Source organism: Alligator mississippiensis, chromosome 1 (genome assembly GCF_030867095.1).
Source record: "Alligator mississippiensis isolate rAllMis1 chromosome 1, rAllMis1, whole genome shotgun sequence".
NCBI classification, from domain to species: Eukaryota; Metazoa; Chordata; order Crocodylia; family Alligatoridae; genus Alligator; species Alligator mississippiensis.
The window spans coordinates 97,533,539-97,553,932 of record NC_081824.1 but is presented as its reverse complement, the minus strand read 5'-3'; the positions used below and the strand labels follow the sequence as shown (position 1 = coordinate 97,553,932).

Sequence of the window (20,394 nt, the reverse complement as noted above, 5' to 3'; positions counted from 1 at the left end):
CCAGGCACATGCCCAGGATAGAGGTAGGTGTAGTAGGGAAAGCCATGCCTGGCACTGGGGCAGATGCAGTCCCAGCCCACCCGCTGTCCTGGACAGGAGCCCCAGCGCGGGCTTCTAAAGAAACCTGAATCCCAGGCGGGCAGCGAGGCATCCTGCCCCTACAGGGCTGCACTGTCTGGTCAGCAAACCTGCCCCAAGGGAGAGTCACAGAGAAGTCACTAGCAAAAGCCCTGGCTGCGCTGCACTGCCCCCTTCCCCTGCAGAATAGCACCCACCGCATCTTCTTTTTGGCAGTGCCCAGCGGCAGCATGGGGACCCACAGGCTCACCTCCTGCCCACTCAGTCACATAGCATTAAGGCACCTTACGACTACACATGGGTTAAGGTGCCTTAACTAATCACACCATTTGATACTTGCTTTATGCAGATATTAAATTTAGTCGTGATTAGCCTAAGAGTATTAAGGGTATACACATGTAGACCCATGCCCTTCATGTACCTTAAATATGGCTAATGCACCTTAAATCACCACATGTAAATGCATCCAGTACCTTTACAGAAAGAGCATAAGTAGTGGAATAGCTTTATTAATTGTACATAACTATTTCCTTGTGATTTAAATGTCTATCATCTAATAGCTTTTTGCATTAACTTTGCTTCAATGATTTGTCCTGACATCCTGATTTATTGGTGTTCTAGGCAAAAAATTACATGGGCCTTGCAATTAAGAATGACAACCTAGTATATATTTATAATCTGGGAGATAGAGATGTGGAAATACCACTGGATTCCAAGCCAGTCAGCACTTGGCCTTCTTACTTCAGCATCATCAAAATTGAGAGGTAAAATGTTTATTGAAAGGTGGCATGCTTCTTATGAGATCAGTCTGGTTTGAAAATTCTGCAAGACAAACTCAATAGTAACTGTTATGCATTTGCCATTAAATTGTAGGATTGCAGGGATTGTAGTTAGTGGAGTTGTTTTAGCACAGCTATGAAACAGCCAGCTCTATCAATCATGTCCTTAATTCAACCAAAACAGTTCATCATCAGTAGGAGTGTGCATCTCTTGAAAAATAGTAATGCCTTGAATTCAGTGTGTTTCCATTATTTTCATTCCCATATAGGCATCTCTGTTGGAAAAATGACAAAACTCCCTTATACTTGATACCCTAAACACAGTGAAGGCAGAATAGAGTTTTTTAATCAACTGAAGGAAACAAAGAAAGTTACTTCAGGAAATATATGACTTTGGAAAGTATTTTGAAAAAACAAAAACTGGAAATTAATATTTGATGAGCTGGAAAGGAAAAGACTAAAAATTAGGTGTCTCTTTCACAGTGAAAAAACTAACAACTGCTTTCCATCTCTCCATCGCTTTATATCTGACCTGATTCAAGTATTTGACCCAAGAAGCCAAGAAAAATTGAACCAGATTCTTCTAGTGGTGGAACTTCTCCTGATTTACTATTAATGTGCGGGTGATGGGTCTAATCCTGCTCCCTCTGCAGTAAGGGGAAACTCTCATTAACTCTGGAGGAGCAGGACCTCATCCTCCTACATGAGAGGAGAATCTGAGCCAAAGTCTCATTTCCTCTTCTTTTGGTCCCTATCATGATGGGGGAGACTTTTCTGGTGGAGAAAATAGTGCAGTTAAAAAACACCTTTTAAAAATCATCTTTTCCTTTTTCTTGTAACCATCATATAAAATTTTATTTTTGTCCAAAATCCTTCAACAGGATTGGAAAACATGGCAAAATGTTTCTAACAGTGCCTAGCCCAAGCAGCACAGCTGAAGAAAAATTCATCAAAAAGGGAGAGGCTCTTGGTGCAAATTCTCTCCTGAATTTGCAGCCTGAAAATACTGTGTTCTATGTTGGTGGGGTGCCTCCAGATTTTAAGGTAGGTTTATATATAACCTATATATTCAGACTTAAGGCTAGCCTGTATTGATGGACTTTTTAAAGATCTGTTTATTAGCAGAAATGTTTGGCTACTAAAACATCCTTTATGAATCATATGACTCCACCTTTTGATTCCAGTTTCTCGTGATTCTGCATTAAGGTCCCCAGGCATTAGTTCCCAGGCAAGAGCAATGTGTTTCTCTAATACAGCATTTCTTTTAATAAGTAGCTAAACAAATTCACATGGACCATGATATAAGTTTCTGACATGCAATTAGAAAAAAAATAACATAGTTATTTTTATAGATGGACACCTAGGAAACCCAGCTGAATGATGTGTGGTTTCTGCCTGACTCTTTCAATGATGAGTCCCTAAAAAATGTTTTTTTCCCACTAACTTTCACAGAGGTGAAATATAATTTATTACTAATATTGTGAGTGCATGGACCTCTGGACCAAGAGATCTATAGGGCTGCAAGTTTGGGAATCGGAAAACTGGTCTGCTGATATATTTGTTTTTGTTCATTTATAAATGGAAGTAGGATATTGGTTTAGTTGGTTTAGACAGACCAAAAATTAGAAATGCACAGCTGCAGAGAGAAAGGAGGAAAGAAAGAAAATGATCCAGTGAATGAGCCATCCAGATCAAAACTTATTTCTCCTTAGAAATGATCCATAACTATGACTTTATAAGCATCCAGGTTTCTTCGCCCTTAGAAATGTACGACCTCACATTTTCATTTATTTAGTTTACTGTCTTATTCCTGAAGACTAAGTGGCTTTGTTCCCCTTTTAAACATTTTGTAATTCATTCAATAACTTTCAGACTGAAAAGTATTTACCAGAATACTAGTAATGAAAGGGAAACAAACAAATAGGAATCAGTTTCAAAAGCAAAACAGAAGGATGCTATGCTGCAGTTAATAATTCTGATTCCCTTTTACAACTACTTGTTTTCAACAGCTTCTTATTTCTTTCTGGGTTTTTTTTTTAATTAGGCCATTAAAGCAAACTGAAAGTACTGAAAGGGAAAGGTTACTGGCAATGACTGCTGTTGGAAATACACGATGCGCTGATGAAACATTTGCTAATGTCATGCCTAATCTACAGTGATGAGATTTTTAATACTGGGAAAGTGCTGCATTATCTCTGTCAACTTTGCTCTTTCATTTTGTTTTTAGATACCTTCATATTTTCCTTTCACTAACAAAGCAATTTAGATTCAATTTGCAGTGACCCTTGTTGAAAGAAAGCAGCAGCTTCATCCTGTTAGTTGTTTGAAATAATCTCTGCTGAATACTAGCTACTGGCACAGACAGGTTTCTCAAGTACCAGAGTATCTACTAGATTTAAAGTGCTTGATTTTTTTTAAATTTTCTTCTAGTATAAAATGGCCTTTAAAACTCAAGGAGATGCCAATACAATATGTACAAAATATGGAGAATATTTCTAGTCAGATATTGTCCTTTGGCTAAGTCGCATACACTGACCAAGAGAGATGTGCTGCTAGTTATAAAAGGCCAGATTCAGCTGCCTAAATTGGGCTTAGGTAGAATTTAGATGCCTATGCCATGAAAAGCCAGATCAACCCTACTCCAGCAGCCACAAATCCCCCTTAGCACTTGAAAAGATCCTAGGTTTCCAGATTTAGGCTTCTTAGTCTTGTGTTCATGCTCAGGAGCACCTGAATCAGAGCAGATAGAGATACCTAATTCCCTTCTAAGCTCTGTTGCAATCTAGAATAGAGCTCGGGAGATGGCTAAATTCTGCATAGATTCTTAGAGAGGCTCTATCCATTAAGTATGAGCAGGGCATGCCTAATTCCCTGCAACAACACTGAGTTCAGCACAAACCACAGTCCTTGTTACTTGAGGAGGAAGAAGGGCAGTAGTGTAACATGAGGTAGATGAGCCAGACATGTGCCCCAGGCATCGCTTGATGGGTGGGGGACCAGAAGGATGGGGTTGGGAGAGAGGCACCTCATCCCAGGGCTATTGCTCGTCTCCCTGCTGCCTGCCTCACTACCTGCATCTATGACACACATTGCCAGTGCAGGCAATGTCATGTGTCATCGAGCACAAGGCGTCTTGGGAATCATAGTGTTGTGGAGAAGCAGTTTGCTGCTCCCCCATTTTTTGCTGCCAAATTCAGGATTTTTTTTCTGAGCATGGGCTTCAGTGGCAAAATAATGGGGTGAAAGGCCCCCTTAGCAGCAACCAACTCCACTGCTAGCCTAGAGAACTATAATTCCCATCTTGCACTCCATGATACACACCACCCAGCTCTCTGTGCTCCCTGATTCTTGTGGTTGCAATTGAGGTGGTAGGAGGAGTGGAGGGGAAGGGTGAGAGATGGTACCCCAGGTACATTTTTCCATGCTATGCATCTGAAGAGGGAACCCACACTTTTTGCATAAATGTCGAACTTGGCAAGAGGAAGACCTGGGTTCAATGCCTACCTCAAATCAATATCTCTCTCTTCCCAAAAGAATGGCCTAACCACCAGGCTGTAGTGCTCCTTGGATTGTTTATGCATTTTTCATTTAGACAATCCTTGGATTAAAAATAGCAGGGACTGGAACCGAGGCCCTTGCCTCTATCCCCAAACTAGATTATGCACCTCAATGTTTTGAGCCCATGACTGACTCTCCTTTCTGGACAGTGACCCAGCTTCAGCCAGGGGTGCTGAGAGTGCTTTTCCCTCCTCCAGACTGCTCTATTCCCTCTGCTTTGGCATTCTCCTTAGAGATGTGAGTCTGAATCCCTTCCAAATGGGGCAGACCTAGACACCCAGGCACCTACTTTCTCAGTGACTGCTGGAATCACTAGATTACTAGGGAAAAAATGGGCATTTTCCATAATTAGGCATCTACCTAGGGGTAGACAAGGTACTCTGGATCTCAGTGGTAGATGGAGGCAACATATACAATGCTGAGTCTGGCACCTATGCTCCAAGGAGAGGCAGGGGTTCAGGCATATCCTTATGCCAGCTACTAACTCACCCTAGGCACCTCTTGCTCAGTGCCTAGGAGCTATGGATCATCCTTCAGAGACACTTCATTCTGCCCATTCATTGCATAGGGCTTTTAGGTGCCTACCTGTCTATCTGCATAACATCCATGGGGTAGGGCACCTATTTTTCTAGGCATGCTGAAGCATAAACTGGAAGTACCTATGGATCTGGCTCTAAATCATTACAGCATCAAATAGCCCTGAGATCCTGGTGAACTTAAGATCTAATTGTCATCCTCTTGCCCCTTTATGCATTGTCTGTAAAAGTATTATAAAAATTCTCCTTTATAGTAGTCCTATCTAGACGTGTCCTTTCCCACTAATACACTTCTCCAGTGTACATCACAAAACAACTGCCTGTATAGGACTCCAACACTATCCCATTGTTAAGATGCACCATCTGTCAAATCCAGCTTATAAAAAGCATAAAGACAAAATTGACCTAAAGAATAAATTAATTTGGCAGTCCTGGATGAATTAGATATGCTGACTTTTGTCCTTGTACCTTTGTTTCTTCAAATGCACAGCTCCCTCCCAGTTTAAATCTGCCTGGCTTCATCGGCTGCTTGGAACTTGTCACCCTGAATGATGATCTCGTCAGTTTATACAATTTCAAGCACATCTACAACATGAACACTGCCACATCGCCACCTTGTGCCAGGTAGAGGAAAGTTCAGTTGTCACACTACTGTGCTTTGACAGAGCCTGCAGTGTTTGCAGGCCAGAATGCCCAAAAATATATATATATTCTTAATGCATCTGTCTTTTCCTTTAAATATAAAAATCTCAGGATAATATTAACTTGGTCCATGCTGAAAACATTTGCCACATTAAACTACAGGCACTCCTCACTTAACGACCGAGTTCCGTTCCTGCGACTAGGTCGTTAAGCGAATTGGTCGATAAGCGAGGAGCTGCCCCTTGATACTGCGTGCCTTGGCTTGAGACGCCGCGCTGCCGTTTCCACAATACGTTTCATACAATACCGACTGCTCCGAGAGCTGGTCGTAAGTCCGCGCGGTCGTTAAACAGGTAGGTCGTTAAGTGAGGAGTACCTGTATTATACATACTAACTAGTTTGAACTAAGATTTTTATTGTTATTTTCCATCTCAATAAATTATCCCAAATTATTTATTAATTTGTCTGAAACAGAAATACTAGAAATGCTAGAAATAAATGTGTGCGTTAAGGAGACTGAATAGAGCAACTAGAATGTAGGTTTTTTCCCCCTGGATGTTTCTTACATAAAGTGGGTCTTGTGAATGACAACCCAAGTTCCTTTCAGTGCTAGAATAATGTATGAAATCCCAGTCCAACTTGATTAAGGGCAACAGATTTTAGTTGACTTCCATGGGAGCTGGATGGGTTCTTAAAAATCATATCTTTCCCTATCATGAGAAAGGCCTGTGGCCCTACAGGCTTGTGAGAATGAGCCAAAGAACTTTCCTATCCCAACATGTAATTTAACCTCAGCACAAATCCTTGATCTCATGATAAGAGAGATAAATATACTAGCAAAGCCATACATAATTTTTCAGGGAATATTCTCAGCTTGCAGTAATTAAACAGATATAAAATCAGAGGTCTGAAGTCTCATTCCTCCCAGGGATAAATGAAAAAAAAGTTTAAAACAAGACAGTGTTTTAAATTTTGATGCCCTGTTTTTCTTGTGTGAATATAATGATGAACATACGCTGATATAATCTCTGATTTATTTATTTTTTTGCTTCTTCTCTTTTTCATACTAGAAATAAGCTCGCCTTCACCCAAAGCCGGGCGGTGAGCTATTTCTTTGATGGCTCTGGCTATGCTTTGGTGAAAAACATTGAGAGAAGAGGAAGATTCAGTCAGGTGACTCGTTTTGATATAGAAGTTCGAACACCAATAGACAATGGACTTATTCTCCTGATGATTAATCGGGTGAGTACAAACTCTACTCTAATCCCGTGCCTACGCTCACCCCATGCCTTCTTGTGCCTATTCTGCATGATTATTGTAGAATATTCCATATATTTAGAAATTTTTGTTTCACTTTGAAAAAGAAATGTATTTGTCTGCTGCATATGTTATTGTGAGACACCTGAAGGGCTGGACACAAAAGCCCCCAAATCCTCTGATTTGCTCTTATTTGATCTGATTCTGCTCACACACTGGTGCAATCAGGATTTGAATGAAGTCACACCACTACTTTAAATAAGACAAGAATCAGGCCTAATGATTTCATGTTTTATTGAAACATAAGTGAATTGTAAGAGCCAGTGGGCACATCTACACAAGACACTACTGAGCAGTAGTTACTGTGCATTTATTTAGTACTTGTATAAGCAAGTACTAAATAAATGTGCAGTAACTGGAATTACTGTGCAGTAGAACTGGCAAACACCTTTTAAGTAATGCTACTGTGCAGTAGCTTAATACTACTGCGCAGTAGCATCTCAGCATGGGTTTTTGCCAGATGCTGTTGCTGCGTGGTAGTATCAGGCTACTGTGCAGATACATGCATCCAATGTGTAGTAGTTGACATGAAGTTTTACACATTTGTCTTCTTGTATGTATGTGACACAATTGTATAATTGTACATAATTGTATTGTTACTATCGTAGCCTGAAATTAGATATTAGCCAAAAACAAAATCTGTATCCAAACACCCTTACATTTTGAAAAATTTGAGAGTGATTCCTACCTACGCAAGAGTCTGACACAACCTCCCCCATACAAACATCCTGAAGCCACAGGAAGCTTTGAATACAAACTCAGACAAGTGTCTGCCTCTACCTCAAACTTTCAAGCCGTGTGTGAAGTATAATGAATGAATAAAACAACAGAAAGGGATTTGCTGTGTAGACACAGTATGTGCACACAAATCACTGCAGTGGGCAGTTACTGTGGAATTACTTCCATGCTCATTAAAAGGGTTACTCTCTCTTTTGCCTTCAGGGATCCTTCTAGGAAAGATTACTGCAGTGCAAATTGTTCTGTAGCACTGAAGGCCACCAATAACCTTAGCTTTCAGGAGGTTCCCGAGAAGCAGGAATTGTTGTACACAGACTTCTCTGTACTGGATCCATAATTGATTTCTTCTGAGCAGAAATTTCCAAGTTTTTTTCTGAGTTACATGTATTTTTTTCTTTTATACTTAATGATGAAAAGTATATTCAGATAGGACATTAGCTCTGGAAAACCAGTTCTGCTGACAGGCATTTTCAGTTGAACTGAACAAACCAGCTGCCATTATTCTGTTCTGTTTGAACAGCTCCTAAATATGTAAAATTAATGTATTTTTTATTTTGTTTACAAGTTTGGGGAGGTCCATGATAAATACAAACTGCAGTGTCATTTAAAAATACTGAACTAAATTCTTCCCTCAGTTGTATTAATTCGGCTCTATTGATTGCGGTGAGGGTAGACTAATCTAATTTTATGCTAAAGACTTTGATTTCAAGGATAACTGCATTTCATAGTCCACTTGTTTCTAGCTGTTTTTCTCCCCCATGTTTCCTATACTTTCTTCTGATAGATTCAGTACCCTAGTGGTATAATACTGTTCCTGTTTATAAGCTAGATCTAGCCACAAAAGCCAAATAATGTGATATAGGTAATCCACCACACCCCTTGAAAATTAAAATGAAAAAGCCTCTATCTGCCCTACAGACTTCTGCCTGCACAGCTCTGTTGGTCAGGGTTATAAAGTTCAACCCTTGACTGATCTAGCTATGCTAACAGAAGTTTGGTAGTATAAATTGGAGCAGCCAAATAAAGTTTCTGCAAGGACACCTTGTTTCTTTTGGGGTCAGTGATTTTACTGTAGTGGGACTAAAAAACATAGCTTTACAGTTTAGCATAGCTGCATCCATACCAGCAGCACTTTTCTGATATAGTATACTAGTACCCCTATGCTAATAAAGCACTGGTTGCATAGACAAACAGTTCACCAAAATCCCACGTCAGTACTATTTACCGAATAGTTATGAACAAAAACAGAAATCCAAGAATTTGTTTTGTTTGTTTCTACAATGAATACGTTTTTTTCTGCAATGAATAGTGCAGCCAGCCAATCGTGCTACACATGAATTTCTAAACTGCTTTCATAAGGAATTGTATATGTGTTTTTTTAATGCTGTTTGTTTTGTATAGAGTATGTTCTTCAGTTTGGAGATGCACAATGGATTCCTGTCTCTGCAATATAACTTTGGCTTCAGCAATGGCTCTGTGCTTCTTGAAGATTCAATGAAGAAGGCTCAAATTAACGATGCAAAATTCCATGAGGTATAAGCTGGTGTAGAATTTCTTTCATTTATCAAGCATGCCAATCACCGTGAGGCAGAGTGTAGTTTATACACGTTCTAATGAGAGAATGAAATGATGATAGACCAGATATTGTACAGCATGAAATGTGATCAGGAATCAGGGACCACGTCACCAGACCCACAGGGGGAACCTAAAGTCTGAGTCCAAAACACAGGCTGAGTCAAGGTTCAGGAATTAGGTACCAAATTACTAGATTCTAGGGCAGCCGTTCCCAAACTGGGGGTCGTGACCCCAAATGGGGTAGTAACATCAGCAGATGGGGTTGCAGGAGTGGGGGGCTATGAGTTGGGAGTAAGGGACCATGCTGAGGAAATGGGCCCAATAAACGGGGTTGTGCTGTGCAAAAGTACTGTTCTAGGAGAAATCCAGGGGCAGAGCCTGAGTCACAGGCTAAGTCAAGGTTCAGGAGTCAGGAGCTGGTGCCAAGGTCAGGATGTGCGGGGAGTGCAAGCTGAAGTCAGGGTCTGCCAGAAAACAGATCTGGACTCAAGGTATACCAAGGATCAGAACTGGAGTCAGGGTAGGCCAGGATTCAGGGTCAAAAGTCAGGCACCGCATTACGAGACCCCAGGGGAGTTTCCAAAAAGCCAGAGTTCAGGAACAGAGGCAAGCAGGTTCAGAAATCAGAGAGATTTATGCATGCAGTCCTTCAGAAGAACTGATGGCTGGCCTGCAGCCTGCTGCCACAGAAGGAACTAAATAGGGAGGCTGCTCTCCCCAGCAGCCCATCAGGAGGCCCAAACACTGGCCAGCTGGTTCATTACCTGGGGTTGGGTTGCCAGTCAGAGCCCCCAAGCAGATGTGGCCAACCAGGCAATAAGCGCAGGTCCCCTGACAGGCAGGTTATTGCTAGGTACCTACCTAAATTGTGGCGGAAGTGCACTGCACAGCGACTCCTTTAATCTTGCTCTTTTTGCTACATGTCTCCCACCCCACCACTGATTGATGGAGGGGCCTCATCGGCCCCACTGCTCGCCACTTGCTGCTGATCAGCCAGGAGGCAAAAAACACAGTTTTAAACATGCTGCCATTTTTGCTGCCCAGCCAATCAGCAGCAAGGCAGCTCAGGCCTCTCAGCCAATCAGCAGCAGGAAGCCAAAACCGTGGCATATTTAAAACCATGATTTTTGCCTTCCAGATGACAGTGGGGCCACTGGGGCTGCTCTGCCAAACAGTGGCGGAGGAGTTGCGTGGCAAAAAGCATGAGATTAAAGGAGCTGCTATGCACTTCTGCCAGAATTTAGGCAGGTCCCTAATGCAGTTTAGTTTTGCTTACTGTAGGATGTAAGCACACGGAAGTTCAAAAAGATCAGCTGACATATTTTTGCAAATATTTAGTTGGTCTAATAAAAGATACTACCTCTGCCATAAGTTTTGATTCTTTTCCCCCCTTCAAATAGCATACCATATTTTCTCACATCAATCAGGCACTTTTCCACACAAAAAGCTGGTAGGAATTGGAGTAAGCATTATATGCATGAAATATAGTAAGAACTGTTTCTGCCAGTTAGAGCAGGGGTGGGCAGAGTTCAGGCCTTGGGCCAGATCAGCCCAAGGCAGAGCCGTGATCCACTGCCTGAATGCCCCTGTGACAAACATGGGTCTTGCGGTCAGGGGCACGCAGGCAGCAGATTGTGGCTTTGCCCCATCTCCAGCCCCATGGTGTCACTGCCACAAGATCCTGACCCTGGCCCCAGAGCAGCTCCCTGCTCAGCCTCATGGCCTCTCTGGGCCAGTCTCCATCGGGACCCTGGGAGCACAGGGCCATCATGACACCATGCTATCATGGCCCCACCACTCCCAGGGTCAGCATGGAGACCAGCTGAGAGCGGCACAGGCAGGGGTTGCTGGGGAATAGAGTCCGGCCACCAGCAAGATTGACCATTTTGCCCACCCCTGAGTTGGGGCAAAAGTGCAAATAAAATCTGCGTGTGATTCACAGGGACCAAACAAGGAGCAGGCTCTGCTTCCTAGCTGCTGCTAATCAGTTACTTACTGCAAGGAAAGAACATTTTTTTCTTCATTCGGCCTTTCAAAACCAACGTATTATACTGATGTGTGCTGCATGTGAGATAATATAGTCATTATTGTATTTAGCCATAACCCTATTCCATTAGGGAGTGACTTATGCAGAGGAAAATTCAGTACTGGTTTTTGATCTATAGACACTTGTTTATAAATTTCAGTGACTCAGAAACTAACACTGTACCTGAAGTGGGTGTACCAGATAATTTGTTTCAAAGCAATTTAACTCTGACAATAGCAGTAATAAATCTGAACTATAACTTCATTCCCATGATGTAAATGCAGAAACCGATTGCTGATGTTAGTGGGGTTACAGTGCTTTTTAACTTGTGCGAGAACAGAACTTATGTTTCACAATAGAAACTGTTTTAAAGATATATGTTCCTATTCTTGTTTGGTATAAATGGGAAAATATTTGAAGTCATGCAAATGTCTTATTTATACCAGCCTGCAACTTAGCCAGTGTTGATATTTTCTAGAAAGTAAAAGGTCCTGTTTTTAGCCATTAACTAGGCTAAGTACAGACGGTCAAAACAGCCAAGGCTAAATCAATTCAATCTTTGCAGTCTAGTCTAAGCTGTGTAGATTGAAGTAATAAGGAAGTGAACAGACATTCACTTTTGATTCCAGAAATGTAACCACATGCCTGCAGTGGCCCAGGTCAGAAGCTGAGGGGGCCGGAGTGTGGGGGGGGAGTTGGGGCATTAGACCACACCTCCCTGCTTGGCTGGAGCAGACAGCTTGGGCCAAGTCTAGCTCATCTGCCCTGCAAGGGGGAGAGGTTGTGGGGGAGGTACAAAGCATCTTGGGATGCTGGGGGACTGTGAGTTAATTTGAATCTGGAGGGGATCTGGGACTGAAGTTCAGTAAACCGATTTAACCTAAATCAATTAAGTCTGATACTATATCCATTCAGGTTTATCTTAAACTGGTTTTGGCCATTTTGAAAGCAGTTTATATACACTGAACTTCTGCTGTGTTACAGGTTAGAACTGGTTTCTCATCACTTACATTGGTTTATGTGTAATTTCTCTCCCTATCCCATAGGAATCATGTAATCACATTAAGCTTACTTCTAGTCATTTGGCATTTATACACGTACCTTTTCATACTTGGACGCGCCAGAGATTCAGCACTTCTGACACACACCATGCTGTGCCACTGGAAGTTGTATAAGCAGCAAAATGCACGTCAGTGCAGAGAAAATGGCAGCGGTGCACTTTTGAACTAAAGAACCTCTGTGATGTTTTAGCTCAAAAGCGCACTGCCATCATTTTCTTTGTGCTGACGTACATTTTGCCACTTATACAACTGTAAGCGTTGTTCAAAGGGCCCGGCACTGCAGCGCTTACATGTGTAAAAATGCCCATTGCTCTCAGTTCTCCATTGACTCGCAAACTAATTTTTTGACAAATTAGAATGGTTAAACTTAAAATAACAATAGACAGTAATTAAAGCCACGACGATTTGTAAAAGGCATTTTTTGAACATTTCTTGTTTACATGTTAATTTTTCTTTCAGATTTCTGTTATTTATCATAACTCTAAGAAAATGATTTTGGTGGTGGACAGACGACACATAAAAAGTGTAGACAATGAAAGGACAGCAATGCCATTCACTGATATCTATATAGGTGGAGCCCCTACAGAGATCTTACAGTCCAGGTTAGTATACAATCCAGGTTCAATCAGTACTTCTTTTTAACTAAATATTCAGGTTGATGCACAGTTGTTTTGAGTCATGTGTTTTTTACCTCATTTATAGCTCCTGAAACGCCATCTTTTATTTTTGCTTAAGTACAAAGTTCTGCATTTGTGCACAAATCCAAGAGGCTGTAGCTCTGCAGCTCTGCTGGTGGTCGAACTTGCTAAATGCTTAGGACAAAAAGACATTTTTTTCAAGTGTGTATGAAAACATAATCCTACCTTTTTCTGTATCTAGGAAAAACTATTCCCCCCCACCCCACCCTTTGTTTTTAAAAAGTGATCTTTGCTGCACAAAAGTGTCCTTATGGTATCAATTCAGGCATCAGATACCATGTTTTCAATTAAAGGGATGATTTTTTTTTTCCACTATAATTTTCAATTCTAATAAGTCTCTATTATCTACATGGACAACTGGTGCCACCTTAGTTCGGGGGGGCACCTGTGCCTCCTGTGACCAGTCTCGCTGACCGGGGACAGCAATCCTGCCAACCAGGGAGGGGTCCTCCCCAGGCGATCCCTCAATGGCCAATGGCTGTGGCCGATCACTGCGATCACTGCAGCTGCTTCTGGGAGTGGCTGCGGCCGCTTCTGAGAGCAAGTGCCGGCTGATCACTGCAGCCGCTCCCAGTAGCGGCTGCAGCAATTGCAGCGATCAGCCAGCACTTGCAGTGGGTGCACCGGCACTCTCAGGGGGTGCACGTGCACCCCTGTGCCCCCTCTACACATCACCACTGATTATCTATGGGCTCAAGCTCAGCTGGACTTGTATAGATGTAAAAATGTAAGAGGGAAGGACACATGATATTTTTTCTTTCCCCTTAAGCCATTTGATAAAACTCCTCCTTGGTCCCATACACATATAGAATTCCTGCTTCCTGAAATATGTAGGAACAGGACCATGACCACACCCTGTTCCTCTCTTAGCATTAGCTGGAAGACTTGATTAGACATATTCAGAGGTGTACACTGCATTGATGTAGTGCATGTATTCCTTAGGTAAAATAAGCTAGTATTTTCATCAGTAGTGCAACTGAGGGGTCATGACCAGGCATCACTTTTGGAAGAAGAGGGGGTACACAGACCTGCCCCATTATGCCTCTGATTTCCATGAGGGCTCCAGCTGCCAAATAATGTCAGCACTAGCAACACAAATATCCAGTGTTTCCTTAAAATTCACTTGTATACCAGAGGAATGGATGATAGTAAATGTGAGGTTTATTAAAACAATGGTACGGGAGTTAGAAATTATAGATTAATCCCTGAAGCCCTCTTTCAAGACCATCTTAACTGTCTGAATAATTAATTAATAACAGGTAAAAATGCTTTGATTAACATTATGTGATAAGGACAAACTGTCTCTAAAAGAAAATTATGCCTTTCAAATCTACTAGAATTCTCTGACTCTGAGGCCATCTCCACATACAGGCATACAGGTAAAGGAACAGGATCTAGATAGATGGGATCTAATGCATAATCCACACAATTGCGCCTCCTGTCATGCCACACATGCACAGCAGGAAGCATGACTGTGGGATCACAAATCAAATCCCATTATGCCTTATTGCCAGTGCAGGGGGAACCTGATTCCAGGCTTCTCCTTTAAAGGGCAAAAACATGAGAAATCATGGGTTTCCCTTTGCAGGCTTGCCAAGTTCCAGTCCAGCCTGCAAGGGTCTGAGGGAGGAGGGCAATTGGAGGCTGCCAGTGTCATGTGCACGTGTACATGCACGTGCATGGGGCAGCCAAGTAATGGTGGAGAGCAGCTCTTGCAGCTCCCTCCAAGTCAGTCTGTGGTAGGAGGGGAGGATGGAAGGGGCAAAAGCCATGCGCTGGGCAGTGGGAGGCGTACAGCTTTTCTACATTCATTTTTTATCATCAGGGATCCAGCTTTTCTGCTTCCTGCAGAAAAAATGAGGATTTTCCCCTATAAAGGAGGATATTGCAGATTTTCCTACAGTATATATGCTATACCTTAAATAGAACATGTAGATGGGGGGCATATAGCTTTCCTAAAAGTCTTTCATAAAGTCCCTTACAAGATGCAGTTAAAGAAACTGGTGTGAGAACTTTCAGAGGAACCTAGAAATGTAGGTGACTGAGCAGCCAGGAGAAAATAATATAATGAATAGTTGCTGGTTAAATGAGTATTTATATTCTGTACATTAAATTAAAGGCGTCCCCTGCCTCCAATTGCCATTGCCCCACTCTCCCCAGTCCTAAGCAGCTCCTTGCAGGCTGGAAGGCTGCTGGCTCGTAAAGGGAAATCCTCAGTTTCCCGCTTCAAAGGAGAAAATCTGCAATTTTCTCCTTTAAAGGGGAAAATCCTCATTTTGCTGCAGGAAACAGAAAACCTGGATCCCTGGTGATAAATAATGAATTCACTGATGTATGTTAAGTCAACTGTATGTTGACACAAGTACAGTATGGTGAAGAGGAGTACAATAAACAAAAAAAAACGTATAAAGTATACAAGTGCAGTCAGTACATATGATTGTGACAGCAACCTCAACCTGACATGAACAGGATTACTGAAAGCCGTGTTCTGGTTACATGTACAGTACTTCAAATCCATTCTGGAGATGCCTGAGTGTTATCTCTTACGAAGTAAGATGCTGACTGTTTGTGGAAAAGAGAATGGAAATAGACAATGAGGTAGTTGATTGGAGGACAACTTAAATATAACTTTAAATATATAACTTGTTCAAAATAAATACAAAAATCACACCATGCCCTTTAATTACAGTTGTTGTTTTAACGTTCTCATGGTTTCGCTGCATGTTTTCTTCTCAGTTCTCACAAGCATTTATCAGAATTGATGCATCTTAACTTATCAGGATATAAAATGTGGGTAAAAAGTCACTTTACATAAAAGAGGTGGAAACAGAGTTTCACTGGGGCAAGGGAATTTTGGCCCATTTTTTTCTGAATACCTTGTACTGCAGGAAAAAACCCACTGACGTAAGGGTTTGACTTTGTTTTCCAGCCATGTTAGCTCGCATCTGACAGTAAATACTGGTTTTAAAGGCTGCATGAAAGGTTTCCAGTTTCAAAAGAAAGATTTCAACTTGTTAGAGGAGTCTGGAACCCTGGGAATCAGCTACGGCTGCCCAGAAGAATCACTGGTAAGTTCAACACCATGCATAAGTCTACAACTAATTTTTTTATTCTGAATGTGACTTAACATGCTTTATAGACTAGGTAGGGTAGGGTTATAATTCAGAGAGACCTCAACAATTGGAGGATTGGACCAAAAGAAATCTCATTAGGCTCAATAAGGAGAAGTACAAAGTCCTGCACTTAGGATGGAATAATCCCATGCACCAGTACAGGCTGGAGACTTCCTGGCTAAGCAGCAGCTCTGCAGAAAGGGACTTGGGAGTCATGGTGAACAGTAAGATGAATAGGAGTCAGTGTGCCCTTGTTGCAAAGAAGGGTAACAGCATACTGGGCTGCATTAGTAGGAGCATTGCCAGCAGACCAAGGGGAGTGATTGTTCCCCTCCATTTGGCACTGGTGAGGCCACATCTGGAGTACCGTGTCCAGTTTTGGGCCCCCCACTACAGAAAAAAAGTGGACAAATTGGAGAGTCTAGCAGAGGGAAACAAAAATGTTGAGGGGCCTGGGGCACATGACTTCTGAGGAGAGGCTGAGGGAATTGGTCTATAGAAGAGAAGACTGTATTTAGTCTATAGAAGGGAAGACTGAGGGGGGTTTGAAATCAACCTGCAACTACCTGAAGGGGGGTTACAAAGAAGATGCATCTAGATTGTTCTCAGAGGTGGCAGATGACAAAACAAGAAGCAATGGTCTCAAGCTGCAGCAAGGGAAGTTTAGGTTAGATATTAGGAAAAACATTCTCATTAGGAGGGTAGTAAAACACTGGAACAGGTTACCCAGACAGGCTGTGGAGTCTCCATCCTTGGAGAACTGGCCCAACAGAGTCTAAAGGAAAATATAGTATATATATTTTTTATTACTAACTTTATTGTATTGCTAAAAATGCAACATTGCATGCATTGTACAGTATAATAGGAAATTGTATAGTATTGTATTAGTACTGAAAAGTATTTTAAAAACACTATCTACAGCCCACTTGTGACTTTGTTTACTTGACACGCAGCTGTCTCGCAAAGCATATTTCAATGGAGAGAGCTTCATTGCATCCAGCCAAAAAGGATCTCCCTTTGATGATTTTGAAGGAGGATTCAATTTCCGAACCTTGCAGCCTAATGGGTTGCTATTCTATTATACTGAAGGAGTAAGTATACTTTTCCTTGGTGTTTTCTAACTTACCCACATTTGCCATCTAAACTAGGAAACATGGAATGTAAATATGTTGGGTTAACCAAAACAGATAGCCTAAAGTATCAGAAAGTGTCAGTTCTGCAAGGAACCCTACTGTAAAGAAGTGATGTAAAGTACTATAAAAGAAGAACCCAAAATTACAAATGGAATGCGAGCAATGCTGGACTGATGGAGATTGGGTCCTAAATGGGAAATAATGGAGTAACTGTTTAATGAGTGGCCTAAATATCAGATCCAAAGAAACCATTTATCTTCTAACTGGCACACTTTGGCCCTGCAAAAAACCCTAGGGGAACAGCAATATTATGTATGTGACAAGCAAAAGGAAAAATAAATATTACAGGAAAAGTCACAGGACTTTGAAGCTTACTGCAATATGCTTGTCTTTGAAACATGTTTTTGTTTTTTTTGTATTTCAGTCAGATGTGTTTTCCATCTCTATGGATAAAGGTGCTGTAGTTTTAAATACAAAGGGAATCAAAGTTCAGTCAAAAGATAGCAATTACAATGATGGTAAAACTCATTTTATCATTACTTCTGCCTCACCGGAAAGGTAATGCTACTCAGCATGTTTTAGTTCACCATCACCACCACTATCTGATATATAATATTTATACAGTACAAGTTGTCTATTAATGTTTTTGTAAACAAGATTTCAAAGCCACTGTTTTAGGTTTTTCTATACTAGACCCTTCTTGCAAGGGATAAACAATTAAAAAATACAAACCTCAAATCTATATGGTTGTAGTCTACTCTGCTTGACCGCAGTGTGCAATTATTTTAATAAAACTTTGTCGGGGGGGAGGAGGGATACTATTTTAAGCTTGTGAAGGTTATTTTTTTTCTCATGAAAAAACACAGATAACTAAAAGCTACAAATTGGCAAATGATTAATTCTTCAGAAGAATTGACTGCTTGCTTTGTTAAAACACCCCAAAAATCTTAAATTAACTGAGTCATCTTTGCTTAGAAATGTCATATTGGATATATATGGTAAAAACTGTCCATAATACCTTTATTGGTTGCCAGGCTGTAAAAATTTTAGATTCAAGATGGCAGGGAACAAGCCCCCACTTGTTGGAAAACCTGAAATATTTGTTTCATTTAAACCTGTTCACTTTATCACCGTGCTCAATTTAAAAAAAAAAACTCTTATAATTCAAGACCAGGTTTTCAAAGTCTTCCTTACAGTCACTTGCCTATGGAGAGAAAACCTATTCTTGCTAATTTTTCAGACTCCCATGGAGGTTTGCATGTGTGACCTGTCATTTACAATAATTTTAAAGAAATATTTTTCAAAATGTTGCATATATATCGGGGTGGACAAAATATGGTGTGTGGGCTGGATCTGGCTCGCCAACTGTTTGTATCCAGGCTGCAGGTGGGCAGCTTCAAAGTCATGGGATCAAGGTCATGAGGAGCCAGTGGTTCTGGCTGCTGGGTCGTGCTGGGCACATCCCAGACCCTTCCACAACTTACACTAGCTTCTGCCCTATGCACCAGAAGCACACATCAGTGCATTAGCTGCAGTCCCAAGCAGCCACCCCAGTCCACACTGGGAACTTGCCAGCAACGTCCATAGCTGGCAGCATCCACAGCTGATGCCAGTGCCCCTCTGGCACTCCTTCCAGCGTTCAGGGCAGGAGCTGGTATAAACTGTGCAAGGGGCCAGGACATTGTGGTGCTGTAGCTGTGGGGATGGTTAGGGCAGGAAGGGGAGAGAGAGAGAGACATGTCAGGGTGTGTTGTAGCTGTGGATATAGTTTGGGCTAAGACCCTAGGCAGAGCAATGATCCATTCCCCACATGCACTGCCCAGAGAACTGGTGCCTGACACAGGGGCGTAGGGACAACGAATCATGGCTCTGCTTCATGCTTGGCCGGGGTGGGGCCAGGGCTGGTATCTGGGGGAGCAACATCTGGAACAGGTGGGGTTGGGGCTGGAATCACAGGGTCCCGGCCCTGGCCCTGGCCCCGGCTCCGTGCTGTCACTGCCCTATGATTCCAGCCCCAGCCCTGCCTGCCCATCCTGCTCCCAGATGCCATTTCCCCAAATCCCATCCCTGGCCCCATCCCAGCTGAGAGTGGAGCCATGATCTGCTTCCCACACACCCCTGTGATGGGTACTGGTTCTGAGGGTAGAGGCATGCAGGGAGCAAGGCCCTGGCTCCATGCCATCACAGGTCCATAAACCCAGGGTCTCCATGGTGACTGGCTGGGACCCACCTGGGCAGGGCACAGAGCCAGGCAGACAGGATGGGGCTGCTTAGGGAGTTTTGGTGAGCTGCTGCACAAGGGTGTCAGCAGTGTTGACTCAGCCCACAACAGCTCACTAAAATTCCCTATGTGTCCTGTGGCCCAAATAATTGCCCACCCCTGATATATACAGGGGCACATTTTGATACATTAGTCCTGAAATAATAATGATGATTATTGGAAGGCTTTGCTTTTGATTTTAGGATTTATCACAAAGGATCAGAATGTAGAAACACCTAATCTAATATTTTTGGTTGTTATTAACCAATATTTGCTGTTTTCAGATGTAAGCAATATGACATTAGAAAGGTGGGACCCTTTCTGCCTTGTGTTGCAATTTTCATGTGTTAAATTGTACTTTCCTTGTAGACTCAGTAATCATAACATTTCATAAACATCTCAAGGATATCTCTAGTGCTGTGGGCCATTGAACCTAAGCTACCATCATAGCCAATTTTTTGCTGCACAGCTGGAAACAAAAGGGTTTCTTTGTGCTATTCAGTGAATCATCTCCTGATCTCTGAATTATGCAACATATATGCAAAATGGAATACTATCTGAATAGACTGCTCCAAAAAAATCAGTTGTTAAAAGGCCATTTACTCTTCGCAGATACGAGCTGATTGTAGATGACAAAAATTACAGCAAAAAGAATCCAACTAAGGACAAATCGGGGCCAAAGCCTGAAAGTGCTAAGAAATTCTATTTTGGTGGCTCTCCCCTCAGTACTCAATATGCCAATTTCACCGGATGCATAAGCAATGCCTACTTCACTAGGTATGTAACATCCTCACAGTATACTTCCAAAAATCTATGTCTGGTGACACAGAGAGTAATACTAAAGAGAACTAATTATTTTCACAGTAAAAATATTTTTTCT

At 42.0% G+C, this 20,394-nt stretch overlaps 1 protein-coding gene and 1 long non-coding RNA gene across 2 annotated transcripts in view; one reads left to right on the top strand and one right to left on the bottom strand.

The window, feature by feature from the left end:
• Positions 1-20,394, bottom strand: part of LOC132252194 (uncharacterized) — a 194,636-nt gene that overhangs the window by 147,009 nt on the left and 27,233 nt on the right. The gene's annotated exons all lie outside the window — the stretch shown is intronic.
• LAMA4 (laminin subunit alpha 4) overlaps positions 1-20,394 on the top strand; it is a 172,826-nt gene that overhangs the window by 129,587 nt on the left and 22,845 nt on the right. The window contains exons 20-29 of the mRNA XM_006263095.3: positions 700-842; positions 1,739-1,901; positions 5,442-5,575; positions 6,664-6,835; positions 9,050-9,181; positions 12,770-12,912; positions 15,938-16,076; positions 17,075-17,212; positions 17,679-17,812; positions 20,127-20,291. Of these exons, the coding sequence (XP_006263157.2) occupies positions 700-842; positions 1,739-1,901; positions 5,442-5,575; positions 6,664-6,835; positions 9,050-9,181; positions 12,770-12,912; positions 15,938-16,076; positions 17,075-17,212; positions 17,679-17,812; positions 20,127-20,291 (1,463 nt within the window). The remainder of the gene's footprint in view (positions 1-699; positions 843-1,738; positions 1,902-5,441; positions 5,576-6,663; positions 6,836-9,049; positions 9,182-12,769; positions 12,913-15,937; positions 16,077-17,074; positions 17,213-17,678; positions 17,813-20,126; positions 20,292-20,394) is intronic.